Source organism: Acanthopagrus latus, chromosome 18 (assembly GCF_904848185.1).
Source record: "Acanthopagrus latus isolate v.2019 chromosome 18, fAcaLat1.1, whole genome shotgun sequence".
NCBI lineage: Eukaryota > Metazoa > Chordata > Actinopteri > Spariformes > Sparidae > Acanthopagrus > Acanthopagrus latus.
This window is the reverse complement of record NC_051056.1, coordinates 13,484,412-13,497,902: the sequence shown is the minus strand read 5'-3', so window position 1 is coordinate 13,497,902 and position 13,491 is coordinate 13,484,412. Positions and strand designations below refer to the sequence as shown.

General features: G+C 44.7%; 1 protein-coding gene across 5 annotated transcripts; it reads right to left on the bottom strand.

Annotated features, from left to right (window-relative positions):
• Window positions 1-704: 704 nt before the first annotated feature.
• Window positions 705-10,706, bottom strand: tbx22 (T-box transcription factor 22). 5 transcript variants are annotated; one of them, XR_005071144.1, is made up of 9 exons: window positions 9,583-10,305; window positions 8,622-8,877; window positions 7,321-7,422; window positions 7,054-7,228; window positions 4,705-4,869; window positions 3,888-3,952; window positions 3,600-3,685; window positions 2,603-3,505; window positions 705-722 (listed from the first exon to the last, which is right to left on the bottom strand). XR_005071144.1 is itself a non-coding variant. In XM_037077254.1 (9 exons), exons 2-9 carry the CDS (start codon window positions 9,713-9,715, stop codon window positions 2,964-2,966), a joined length of 1,524 nt encoding a protein of 507 aa, XP_036933149.1. In that variant the 5' UTR covers window positions 9,716-10,184; window positions 10,642-10,706; the 3' UTR covers window positions 2,540-2,963. The 5 variants fall into 5 exon arrangements, 4 of the variants coding, with proteins under 4 accessions (XP_036933149.1, XP_036933150.1, XP_036933148.1 ...); XM_037077254.1 differs by lacking the exon at window positions 705-722 and adding an exon at window positions 10,642-10,706 and having other exon boundaries at window positions 2,540-3,505; window positions 9,583-10,184; XM_037077255.1 differs by lacking the exon at window positions 705-722 and having other exon boundaries at window positions 2,540-3,505; window positions 4,705-4,857; window positions 9,583-10,381.
• Window positions 10,707-13,491: the final 2,785 nt, after the last annotated feature.

The window sequence follows — 13,491 nt, the reverse complement described above, 5'->3', positions numbered from 1 at the left end:
TGGAGGGCACGAAGCTGACTGGGCATGAGGACCACGCGTGTGTGTGTGTGTGTGTGTGTGTGTGTGTGTAGGTCTGTGTGCATCTGTTAGAGAGTGTATGGCAGCTATTAACAGGAGATAACTGACGCACGTGTGTTTGTCTGGCGTGTGTGTGTGCGCGAGCCGCGTATGTTAATCTAATGAAGGCAGCGTATATTTACGTGTCCCGACTCTCTGCCGAGCTTCTCTCCTGTTTCAGGATGCCATTTCACATGATTGGAAGCAAATGACTTCAGGCTCAGGTTTCTCTCCCTTTACGGCCTGTCAATCACTCCGTAGCGGCCCAGAAACTTCCCTCGCCGTGTTATTACAAAGTCGAATCAGCACAGTTTCCATGTTGTTTCAGCCACCGCCTTCAAGAGGATTATGTTGACACATTATCAAGCAAATTAACGATGTGGGGGGACGGACAGCATGGCTAATCATCGACAGGCTGATAAAAGGTTAACTCAACAGTGGTTTTCAACCATCTTCGGGATCCACGAATTCTTAAACAATCATGATGATTCATAAGACAAGTAAGACCGGTATTAAAGGAGCAAATATACTCTTTAAAATACTAGATTTTCAAGATTTGCAATGTAAAGAAACTGAAAGGCATTTTTTTTATAGGCTACTCACTTTCTTTCCCAGTTGTTCCTGACTTTTGAGGATGCAGCCAGCAGCCGGTTAGCTTAGCCTAGCTGTAAAATTGGAAAAGGGAAAACGGCTTGCTCGATCCAGCAAAATAAGGAACCGCCTGGCAGCACCGCTAAATACCACTAATTAACGCCTGGGTCGAGTCTATGTGTAGAGACCCTGGTGATACTACGAGCAAAGTTTTATGTTGTGTCGAGCCTTCTTAGTGTTTTAGTTCAGCGATTTTGATGCTAGTGTAAAAGTCATGTTACAATACGCTCAGGGATGTAAAAAAGTGATACTAATACATGTAAATTGCTATAAATTGTTACATAGAGCCACTACAAATTAAGTAGCTTATATATATATATATATATATATATATATATAGCTTACTGCAATAAGGAATTATTTGCAATAAGGAATAGCAGTATTGGAAATCTTATAATAAGAAGTGCTCGTATGGTCTTTTATGTAAAGTGTGTTGCTCTGTTGGAGAGCAGCAGGTGCAGAGTTCAGCTCTCCTGGTATGAAAGCAATTTATCTAATTGATAGATCAGGAGTTAGTCTGGAGTTTAAAATGATTGTCCCACACAGCCAAACATGGAAATGACAGACAGTATCAAATAACCAGCACAGATTAGGCCCGTCTACAAACAAAGGGCAGGCTGTCTGATAGCAGCGCACCTGACCACGCTCTCAAACACGGGCCATCCCCTTCCCCGAGTCTTTCAATTGACTCCTTCCTGCTATTTCCACGTCCAGCGTGCATTAGCTCACTGCCATGCTCGGCCATGACAAGTAAATTGCTGTTTGGTTATGACCGTTTGTCGGGAAACGGGCCATTTCCCCCCGCTTTGCCTAAACCGCTGTTTTCTGCTGAGAGGGAGATGAGGGAGGGAGGGATGGTGCAGGGTTTTGAGTCTGAACTGAAGGCAGGAATTATCACATCAGCGGCTGAACGGGCGTGCCCCCGTTGGTAAGGACAAAAAAACACAGCATTATGTCGGCCCACAGGAGTGTGAGGGTTTTCATACGGCCACACTAGAATTCACTTCTCTGAAAACCTTCCACATGTCTCCACAGAGCAGTATTGATTTACTGTTGATCCTGGAACAATGTTACAACAATGACTACAGTAATGATGGCGCGGCTGCTTGGAGCATACTTTGGAGGGAGCCCTATTCCGGCCTCGCTATAAACTGTAAAAGCCTGTTTAGAGTAACTCTTTCACCCCCATGCTTCTTTGATTAGTCCTGTTATTGGTAATAAAGCACAGGAATGGAAACTCAGCTGTTGTTCTTCCTCTAAAAATCACAGAGACCTGATGAGCTCATGTTATTAGTCAGGGGTGGCCGAGCCCGAGTTTAGAGCTCGAAAAACACAAAACACACTTTTTGGTCAGCGTTCTATAATGACAACATAAAGTCCGTCCCATCGCAAGAAACACTGAAGCGCTTCAAAGCAGATTTTTTTGCAGAATGTCTTATTTTTAAATCACTTCCTGTGGCACGTTAGCACGTATGTGTTTCTGTTTAACATTGAGATACACTTCCTATTCACGTGAACACGGCTGGAAAACGTGGAAATGGTTTCCTTTTGCACTTGGTTTAAACCAGAGCCAATTTAAAACACCTATTACATATATTGTATAATTAAAGACACCATGGAAGTAGAATCCTAATTTCTCCTAAGTGACCGAGATTATGCAAAATTATATATATATATATATATATATATATATATATATATATATATATATATATATATATATATATATATATGTGTGTGTGTGTGTGTGTGTGTGTGTGTATATATTATACACAGTGTATGTACGGGAAAAAAAAACAAAAAACATTTGAGTGCTGGTGTATGATCTGAACAAAAAACATGAAAAATACTTTAATGGTCAGTTTGACAGTCACTCTCATGTTATATTACATACCTTAGGTCCTACTGCTGCTGCTCTTTGGTAGTAAGTAGTTATGGCAGAAACATGTTCCTGCTGTACACAAAACTGTGCTTTTCTGTCCTGAATAAAAATCTGCACCCTGTCTACATTTTCTCTTCACTGCAACATCGGGCTCTCTGGAGCAGCTCGTGATCTGCATCAGGTTGAGCTTTGAGTGCCGGTAAATCCAACACAACCCTACAAAACAGTTTTTTAAATACAAAGAAAAGTCCCCGCAGACTTCTGAGTTCTGTTTTTATTGCTCCTTTGAGAGAGGCAGCCCTCTCTGTTTTGTTGCAATAAGCTTTGGCTTGTTACACTCAATGGGCCGGAGCCTAAAAGTGCGGTCCAGCTGTCAGAGGCAGTGGTTGGTGGTCGGGTGCCACGGAGACTGGCGCAGCAGACAGTTTGTGGTGTCTTCGGCTAGTTTGGCGTGCCGGGAAATAGCTGCGAGTTGGGGGCTCAGGGGGAAGCTGTAGCGGTAGAGACAGTAGGGGCCCGTAGTGTCGGAGAGATGAGGGAAGAGGGACGGCCCCTGAGGGCTGAGGGGGCCGTGGAGGGGGAGGAGGCAGGATGAGTTCCCCGGAGACCCGTGTAAACATGGGTCCCTGCAGTGAGGAGGCTTCTTCGCATGCAGCGCCGAGAGGAGTGGGAAGTCTGCCAGCGGGGACAGCGGGGGAAGGCCTCTCAGTCGGTCTGCTCCCAGGGAGGAGAAGGCTCTGCTGGGCAGCGGGGAGCTGGGCGAGGCGGCGGAGGCCTTGCCGTAGAGAGGAAGGGCGAGGGTGTTCAGGGCGGCGTCCTGGCAGGAGAGCGGCGAGAAGGAGAACGGCGGGAGGGACGAAGAAGAGGAGAGAGGGAGGAGAGTCTTCGCGCTGCTGGCCGGCGACCCTGAGCCTCCTGTCGAAGAGGATGTCAGACTTGAGTGACAAAGATAAAAGATAAAAAAACAAAACAAAACACTGGATTTGAGAGGTAATAGGAGCTGAGGTACCTTGGAGCTGTATGGTGAAAGGCTTGAAGTCTAAGCTGAGAGGGCCTCTCCAGGGGTACGACTCCAACAAGCCGTCCAACACTCCCCTACACACACAAACACACACACACACAAATATACTGTAAAATGTAATTCCAGGTATTTAAATATTAGTCCTGAGAGGTGTGAAATTCTGTACTCCGCAGTTCCACTTCATTTGAAGGTTTTATGTGGTGTCACATGTCAGTGGTTGAACCTTAAATCCCTCTCGGGTCCTCTAGTGTGGATGTTTGGTGAGGTTTTCCGTACCTATTCCTTCCTGGATCTCTGAAGCCCTTGGCGAACGGGTTCCTGTCGATCTTCAGTTTTGTGATCTAGCCCGAGAGAGAGAGAGAAAAAGAGAGAGAGAGACAGACACGGATTAGAGTCAGAGTGGACGTGTCAACCTGCGATGTCTTAAGCTAACAATGAGCTCAGCTTTACGACAGCACGGTGAGCAGGCAGAGCTCTCCCCACTGGGGACTGCATCTCCCAGCAGCACCCAGGGCGATGGGCCATGTCAAACAGGGCTCTTTGGAGGTCGCGCAGTTTTATTTGGTGCTTTAACGGGCTGTGGACTCCAGCAGTGGGCCCAGTCACAGCTCGTTATTGAGTTTCTGTAATAATACGTTCGCTGATCGTAAAACGAGCCCTGATGAAAAGAGCTGGCAGTCCCCGCGGACGGCTCCGTTACTGGAGGAATGGGAGCCAACAGCGGGGTCAGCTCCCCCCTGCACGAGAACACACACACCAGCCCAGAGAAACCGGCCCGGGCAGAGAACCAGGACACTGAAACGTGTGACCTTGCTGAGCCTGCACCATCATGATGTTCACACTCAGACATTTTCATGTGACAGAAAGCAGGCCTGAGCTGTTGATCAGGGATTCTTACGGTCACTGCGTGCACGACACTGAGAAAGCCTTGAAATTTGCACTCGTAATATTTCTTTGAAACATCAAATAACTCAGTATATACAATGTATTATTCTGTGTTTCATAAAATGCAACAGTTTCTAAACCCTCTCGGTCAAATCCTGTTTATGTTTGGGTATTTTCCTGTTCCCCCGGACGAGGTAAAGGTTTGTACCTGTTGATTCTGATAGGCTGTGACTGTGGTGAACTCCGTTTCTGGGAAGGAGAAGCTGTGCACTCCCTCAGCAGGCAGCGACTGGATCTGGGACAAGTCCATCCGAGGGTCGTGCCGGATGATGTGCACACGTGGCTTGTATTTATGCATCGACTGGAGGATAATCTGGACGAAGAGAAGTTTTTACATTTCACAAACCGAACGACAATTTCGTCATCATCTTCGAGTTGAACTGCAGAGGAACATTCTGGGCTGCAGCTGAAGTTAAATGTAACTATGAATAAGTCTGAAGATTATCGCTTTTTAATTAACCGATTCAAATTTTTGTTTGTGAAATGTCAGACAATAGTGAAACATTTTCATTACAATTTCCTAAACCCCAAACGGATATCTTCAAACTGCTTCTTTCATCCAAAACACAAAGACATCCAGTTTACTGTAACATGAGACGGAGAAGCAGAAAACTTCATCAATGAGAAGCTGGAATCATGAACATTTGAATGATATTTAACAATAACCCAAAAACAAACTAAACAAGCTAAATAAAAACTACTAAGACCCAACAGCCCCCATTAATTCAAACAAGCCTAATCCAGTATCAGACCCATAACTGCTCAACTACAATTTAGGATCCACATCAAATTGTACTCACTCATAGATACCAGTGACGAACACATGCCTGATGTTTAAAGAATCCATGCATTATTCCCCTGTGAAATAATGAACGCGGCAAAAAATATCGCGATCTCACAATATAAAGGAAGGAAGAAAGAAGTTCCTGAGTCCGTCTATTTCGCCGGATCCTGACCAAAAGTTATTTGGGTCTATTCTGGGCTGAGACTCATCCGTCATCCAAATCTGGTAAAATACGCTCTGTATTGTTCTGTGTAATCCTGCTCACAAACCAATTCATGAACAAACAAACAGATACAAGTGAAAATTTGAGGTAGTAGAATCATCCAAACAGCTACCATTCATGTTTTCATCACTTTGTAACTAATTGTTTGACTGACATTTTTTTTAAAGCTGGTTCCCCAGTAGCTTGTGGATATTGATGAAACGTCAGTTTCAAGTTATAAACATGATGTGAAATGAAAATAAGTTCAGTTACATAGAGAACTACAATATGAGAATTTTTTTGATATAAATAATTGAATTACATTAATAATATCAAGTCATATGAAAGTACAACAAAATATTATGTTAATTTATTAAAACATAATATTACAGTGAAAAACCGTTTCATTAACACGACATGCATGAAAACTAAAAGATTTGCCCCCATTTTGCCATTTAACAATTAAAGCTAACAAAATCTCTAAATAAATTATTGTGTCGCACAATATGTATTAACTGACCAATTGTTAAAAAATGACATTATTTGATTTGAGATCTAAAGAAATGTTTTTTTCGACTAAAATAGAAAATAAATGATCATGTTTGCTTGAAGGGGCTCAACTCTGCAAAAAGAAGTTCATCTTATTATCATTATCCATGTAATTATTATTATTATTATTATTATTATTATTATTATTATTATTATTATTATTATTATTATTATTTTGCATATATTCCCTAAAATAAAGAGCCAAAGTAGAAAGAACAATTTTGACTGCTGTTGAGCTGTTGTTTGGTTTTTGTGAGTTTGTTGATTAATGCTTTGTTGTTACTGGTTTAGGCAGAAGCCAATGAAAAATATACATGTTGTCGGAAAAGTTTCACAAAAGAATGCAGATTTTTTTTTTTTCCTTCTCTAAACCAAACACAACAGCTCGGCCGACAAATTGAATGCCAAACAACAGAATCCACCAGCTTCGGGAAAAAAAAGGTAACAATCATCACTTTTTCAGTCTTGTTTAAAAAGAAAATCATCGAATCAGTGCTACAACAGAGCCCTGAGGAGGCGACCTTAGGGTGATTAACTGACCACAGCAACAGGCCGTGAGACTGAACACTGAAGGCTCGGCTGCGGTGCAAAAGCAATTTCTCCATTCCCTCATCGTCCGCCAGAATAATGAATCGTCCAAACACACGCTGTGGTTTTTCTAAACACGGGGATCAAGTGAAAAGCCTCCTGTAGCCTCCCCAGTCACCACATCTGTCACATCTGCACATCACCGAACCTTTACAGGAAGTTATGGCGCTGAGAGGGATTTCCACTTCCTCCATCCCGTCAAAGACGCGCACGGTTCCTAAATGTTGCGCGTGGTTCAACGTGCGTGTGACAGAAATCAGAGCAGGGCCGGAGCTGCCAGTTAAACACTTTACAGCCGCACTTTAGAGAAATACAGAAACACTTCCGGCTTTAGCTGGAGGGAGCTGCGCGCATGCTCGGGTGGGTTTACCTACATGTCCCTTGTCGTCCATCTCGTTGTTGGTGAGCTTGACCCGGTCAAAGCTGATGACCTGACGCATCCACGTCTCCCCCGCGCACGGAGAGTCCGGGTGCACGTAGAGGCGCGGCGAGATGCACGAGTGGTCCGTGTTCCCCGCCACCATCCACTGAGAGCTGTGGTACACGTACCTGCAGGGAGCGTGCGCGCAGACGTAAATAAACCAATAGGTGAATAATGACTTTGATCCATGTCACACACACACACACACACACACACACACCTGTAGCGTTTGGAGTCCACCGGCATGACATCCATGGCAACGTAGTACTGCTGGCACGGGTCCAGGTTGCGCACTTTGACGCGCACGGATGGAAACATCCTCCTGAAGGGACGAGAGGAGAGTCACTTCTGAAATTAAACGTTAATCTTCAGTCTTTTCTCGGGTCAGGCAAGACCGTGTTCAGCCGAGATGGATTTCACATCCCAGCACCCGCGCAGACAGAGAGCCGCAGCAACAACACGAGGCGGAAACTTTTCCTCCTGCGGCGGCCAAGTTCAGAGGAAAGTTCAGGGACCCCGAGGGGCCACGAGGGCATCTTCACAGCCGAGATTTATAGCGCGTGTTCCCCGTAATTGAATAAACGGAACTTAGATTTCAGCAAGTGGTTATGTCCCAATAACTCATTTCTGGGGAAGGAGAGGGAAAGAGAAGAAGAAGAAGACGCGCACGGATACCTGCGAAACTCCTCCGAAACAAATGCAAGGCTCGTTTAATGGACCGTGAACGTCTCCGGGTCGCAACGTTTAGTTCTGTAAGCGATCGTCCCGGATCATATAAAAATAATGTGATTCAGTTGGACAACATTTAATTACTTCCTAAATTTGACTCAAACCTATAAATCGGCGCATTATTTTATTATCATTGTTTATTATATTAACAAAAAAAACCAAAAAAAAAAAAACCGCACAGACCGTGAAATCAAAAATGACATACCTGAGCGTTAAACAAACATAACACGCAAACAACACAGTTTCTAGTAGTCTGTCATCATATTAACGTTCGCCTCATTTGTTTATCGCATGCGAAAGTGACCGTTTTACACCTGATAACGCGCACCTGTGACCGCACAACGGTTCATGTAAATGTCACGTCCCTGACAGTGACCACTCCGCCTCGTTTTACATTCATATCAGACACTTCGACGCGGAAACGAGCGAGTAATTGTTGCTGGTCAGGAAACGAAAGAGACTCTGCTCGGACGATTTATTTTGAAGGTCTTCCTCGTTTGGTTTCCACAGTGAGGCCCGGGGCTGCGGGGTTCTGCGTTTACTGCGTTTATCTCTGTGTAATAAACTGAATATTACTAAGAGAAATTATCGAGAGAGAAAAAAAAAAAGAAGAGAGGATCCGGTCTTAAATCTCTACAGGACTTTTATTTTTTTTTATTTACTTTGGGTTTTTTAAACTTGACTTCAGAGCATACAGACGGTTTATATGATCATGAACAGACGCAGTAATATAAGTATAATAACAAGTTTGTTTGGTTTTTTTTTGCACACCTGTCTGAACTCTTCTCGTACCTGCCAGCTTTAGTGATGATCATCTCGGTGCCGATCTCGTAGAACCTCTTCCACAGCTCGGAGCCCTGCAGCTCGACACGGACCTCTCTGTCCGGCCGGCAGTCCCTCTCCTTCGGCTTGTCCTCCTCCCCGCTGGGCTTCGCCTCTTCTCCCCCTGATCCGACCGACTGTCTGTCCGGCTCGCAGGAAGTGTCCTCCGTCCTCCTCCGCGCTGGACCTACTTTCTTCGTCCGGCTGACTGGATGCTCGCTTAGGCCTACGAAGGGAGTAAAGACAGGGAGGGGAGAAGCATGTAGTGTTTGCAACAGTATTTTGTTAGCTGCAACTTTAACTTGTTTTGAAGGAGCTGTGCTGCAGATCGGGGCTGCCCTACGTGGGGCCTGCGAGCTGAAGTTGGCCTCTCGAGGTTCGATCTGGCCCGCCAGACGCTTCTTTTAAAAACAATACTAATCATTTAAATATTGTCTTTTATTTTTGCGATGGTCTTTAAATATAAAGGATTTCTAATAAATAATTTTTGGTTTGGGCGTAAGAGACACTTAACGCAGGAAGTCAGTCGTCTAAGGGCCCTTGGGATCCTGGTACTATGTTGCATCTTAACAATTCAACATCATAGATGTTTAATTTTTTTCCACCGTGAAGTTTTAGTTTTGTCCCTCCAAAGGAAAAAGTTTGGCGCACCCCAGTCAAAGTAAAAAGGAAGACGCAGAAAGTTTTCTATTAAAGTAAAGAATATTTGCAAAACGTTTTCCCCAGAAAATCATTTTAATTTTTAAACTAATGGCAAATAAAGAAAAAATAAAATATGAAAGTGTAATAAATTGATGAAATATGGGTCTAATGAAGCAAAATATCTCGCAAACTGCGGACTGCGTGACGGGTTACTTTGTGCCATTCGTGCATAAAAGGCGCGTATAAACAATAAGATGTTCTCCAAAATCCATCCATCCATTTGCCTCACCGGTGAAGATGCTCGTGTCGCTGTCGGTGTCCGCAGCTGAACTTGACTCCTCAGACACCTTCATCCTCTTACAGGGTTTCCCGACCAGCGCCTCCACCGAAAACGCGTGAGCCCGAGAACTCAGACCCTGCATCGTTGCTAAAGATCCCGACTTCCTGCGCTCCGACTGAACTTTGACTTTGTCCCGCTCAAGAGTCAGTGTCCGAGCTCATTCAGCGCAGAAGCAGCAGCAGCAGCAGCAGCAGCGGCGGCGGCAGCACCTCAGGGAGCCCCTCTTCTCTCACGGCGGCTCCTTGACGCTGCGTAATTGATCCAGTGCGCTCCCATGTGTTCTCCGAGATGCGCGTCCTCATCCAAAATCCTTGATTATTGGCACGCCTCTCCTCCTCACTACAATATCTCCCCCTCTCTCCCACCTTTTTTTTTCTGTGTCTCCCCTTTTGCTTTCGGTCCCACAGTGGGCTTGCGCTTTTGGTTCCACTCCGCGCGTCACAGGGAGAGAGAGGGAGGGAGGGAAGAGCGCGGCGTGTATTCCTCCACATGGACCTGCGCTGCAAAAAATGTCCATGCTCGCATTCACGCCGGACTCACATCTGAACTCCCTGAGACAAATGAGAAATAGAGGCTGCTGCAAAAGTGAAATTAAAACCTATTTTTATTTTCTTATTTTAAATCTAAGCCAATCCTTTTTTAATCTTTCATTTAGGAACCACTTTGAATCAAAATGAGGCAGATTGCATCATAGGATCCAACAGGTGTAGTCAGACTAAAGAGAGTGCCTACATAAAATATATATGCAAGGAAAAAGTTGGATTATTCGATTAATCGTCATTTTTCTATAAATTGAAGAAAACTAATAACGCACAGTGAGTAGCAGACATTTTTTGCAGTGTTCACTGAGGCCTTTGAGCACCCAGGACACCCGGCAGCAGCATCTTTACGCGCAGTGACACATTGTTTTTTTTGTTTGTTTTTTTTTGTTCGGCGGACTTAAATGTATCATTCAAAATGATAATAATAAAGAGAATGACATGAAGCACCGTCACCACTGTGATTTACCTCATATTTGTGATGCATGCAGCCTCTCATTTCTGAGCCCAAGAAAACTTTTTAATTGACCTTCGTGTTTTCCTCCAGGTTGGACATCCGATAGATAAATAAAATGAACATTTTGGAGCAGTGGAGGCGGAGCGTATAGGAACAAATATTTAAGTCTTTTAATTCGGACCATCTGGGAGCTGAAAAATCTCCACGAAGCTCCCTGCGTGTCTGCTGAAGCTAACATTTCCTATATTCATTTGCAGGCTTTCCTCAAAGCGCTCTCTTGTCTCCCGTCCCTCCGGTGTAGAAGTGGGATTTTTCTTTTTTTTTTTTCTTCTCGTCTTTGCCGTGCCCGGTGATAGTGTGCGCCAGTCTGGTTCTCATAAATGCGGAGATCAGATGGAGTTCGGCGCACAAGGGGGGGAAACTGGGCCGTAATGACAGCTCGGGATTATTACATTACGGCTCGACATGAAATAGATCCGCTTTACACAAATAAAAGTCAGCGAAGGCTCTATTTAAAATGTTTTTTAATCACATGATATAATTGCAGTGAGGAGAAAACAAATGAGGGCTGTGTTTACGGCACGGTTGGTTTGCTTGCTGATGGAAATCTCTGACAACAGCCGGGAAATGGAGAACTATGACCAACCGGAATCACATGCTCTCTGTCATCATAACCTGTTTCAGGCCTGCGGCTTGGATTTATGTTTACTCTTTCCCTACTTGTCCTTTTTCTTTCATTCAACGCAGTAACAGAAGTGCGTCCCGAGCAACGAGCCCGAGGCCTGTCTGCTCCCGGGCGCGCACAAGCTCCGGACGGCCCCGCGCAAGATTCCCCCCCCAGTCAAATCTGAGAGATTATTTTTCCGTGTTGTCTTCAGCAGTCAGCTCATAAATCTTCGTCACGGGATTACGGGACGTCAGCCGAGTGATGACGGGCGTGCGGGCGAAGAGCTGCTATGGAAACAGGAAGCTGCTTCTTCGCCGCTTGATTCTTAATCCAGCGCCAATCTGCGTTCGTCCCGTTCGGGGGATGTTTGGCACACGTGTTTCCTCTTATTAAACGCAAGGCGCGCGCGCCCGGCGGAAACAAGAGACTCAAATCCAATTTGGCGCGGGCCTCGGGTTTCCGTTAATGCGGAAGTTTGATCAGCAGCTGCAGTCAGGCCTCCGGCCGCCCGCATGGTGTTGATTTGCTTGTCCGCGGCCTGATTAATACTCATTGGTGAATAATTGGTTTGAGTGAGTGGAAAGCCTTATTATAACACAGCACATTAATCATGAAGGTAACTTTAACTTCAGAGGCTTTAAGGGATTTAAGGTGATTAGAGTGTCTTTTTTTTTGCTTTGTGTTTCACAGACTGACACTTAAAGGCGCTATATGTAAGAATTTGAGTTAATAAAAACATTTGAAAAAGAACCAAAATGGTAAACAGAACAGGAAAAAACAGTTTTGGCATTATGTAGCTAATGTTTAACTGACATATGTACTGAAGTGAGCATGCTAACCAGCTAGCCCTGTTAAAGTGATAGTTTGTGTCTTCTGATGAGCCAACGTATGAGTGAGTTCTCCCTAGTGTGTTACCAAGTTTGGTGTTTGGTGCTTTACAGACAGCTGCTGCAAGTGTGAACCGAATAGCTGAGTTGCGCAGTAACACAGTGTGTGGCATTGTGTAGGAATACGGATGTTGTGAGGTTGAGGAAATGTAGTATCCAAGGAAAGGGCACATAATGGCAATGTCAAGTGGCAAAAACATCGAAAATATAAGACACACTTAATTGGATATATATAGTCTATATTTATTTATTTAGGCGCGCCTTCTTTTAGGTGGATAAAATACATCCTGCTGTCGGTGCCGTTTACCAGTAAAATCCTCCTGATCCGACGGTCGCCTACTGCAGGTAACTGACTAGCGATAAGTACCTCATACAGCCCCACATCCAAAGACCCCATCTATCACTTCAAGAGGTGATAGTATGATAGTAAACAAACATCAACACTCCCTCGATGCTCTGAACTTCCAGTAAGGGCCGACTAAGCTAATTTGCTTGCTAGCTGTGACTGAGCTAACCAGCTAATGGCAGCTACAGTTAGCGGCATTAAGCAGTTATTTTGGTGATGTGCTGCCTCTTTTTTGTTTGCGTGAATTCAACAGGTGGCCAATTTTTACATATTGCGTGTGTGTGTGTGTGTGTGTGTGTGTGTGTAGTTGGCGGCTTGGTGCCCAAAAAGTAACCATGACCAACCTCACACTCTGCTGAGCGTCTGTCTGTACTCTGTACAGTATATGTGCACATGCTTACAAATTAATGTGTGTGTGTGTGTGTGTGTGTGTGTGTGTGTGTGTGTGTGTGTGTGTGTGTGTGTGTGTGTGTGTGTGTGTGTTTATAAACAGGCCTGTCTGTCTGTTGCTCAGTGCTGAGTGGATGTGACAGGGCCCCCTGATGGTTTGTTTTGAGTTGGTTCCTGATGCTGAGCAGTGTGTGTGTGTGTCGGTGTGTGTGTGTCTGTGTGAGAGAGAGAAAGAGAGAGCAAGAGAGAGAGAGAGAGGGTTATTCTGGGCATGGGCTGCTGCAGCGGATGCCCACACACTGCCAGAAGTCAAACTTCCACCAGCCGTCGGCCGTGACATATGTGGAGTGTTTGAATATGGAACGCTGTACACACTTAGTGTGTCATGGCACTAATGGGATGTGAGTCCTCTGAGCTGGACCTGAATGAAGCCTCACCCGTCATGTGCTAATTGTTTCCAATGCTAGTTGAAGAAATTAGATCTGGAAAACCTCGTCTTCAGTGAGAAATCCTAGTAGTGCATGGGCCGTTTGTTATCCGCACGTGTTCTTACTTTCTGCCATTTTCTGCTC

Coding starts and splice junctions, on each gene's coding strand:
- tbx22 (XM_037077254.1), bottom strand. CDS start 9,715: ATGCAGGGTCTGAGTTCTCGGGCTCACGCGTTTTCGGTGGAGGCGCTG. Junction 3,953..4,704: donor CAGCCTATCAGAATCAACAG/GTACAAACCTTT, acceptor CTCTCGGGCTAG/ATCACAAAACTGAAGATCGA. Junction 3,686..3,887: donor AGAGATCCAGGAAGGAATAG/GTACGGAAAACC, acceptor TTGTGTGTGTAG/GGGAGTGTTGGACGGCTTGT.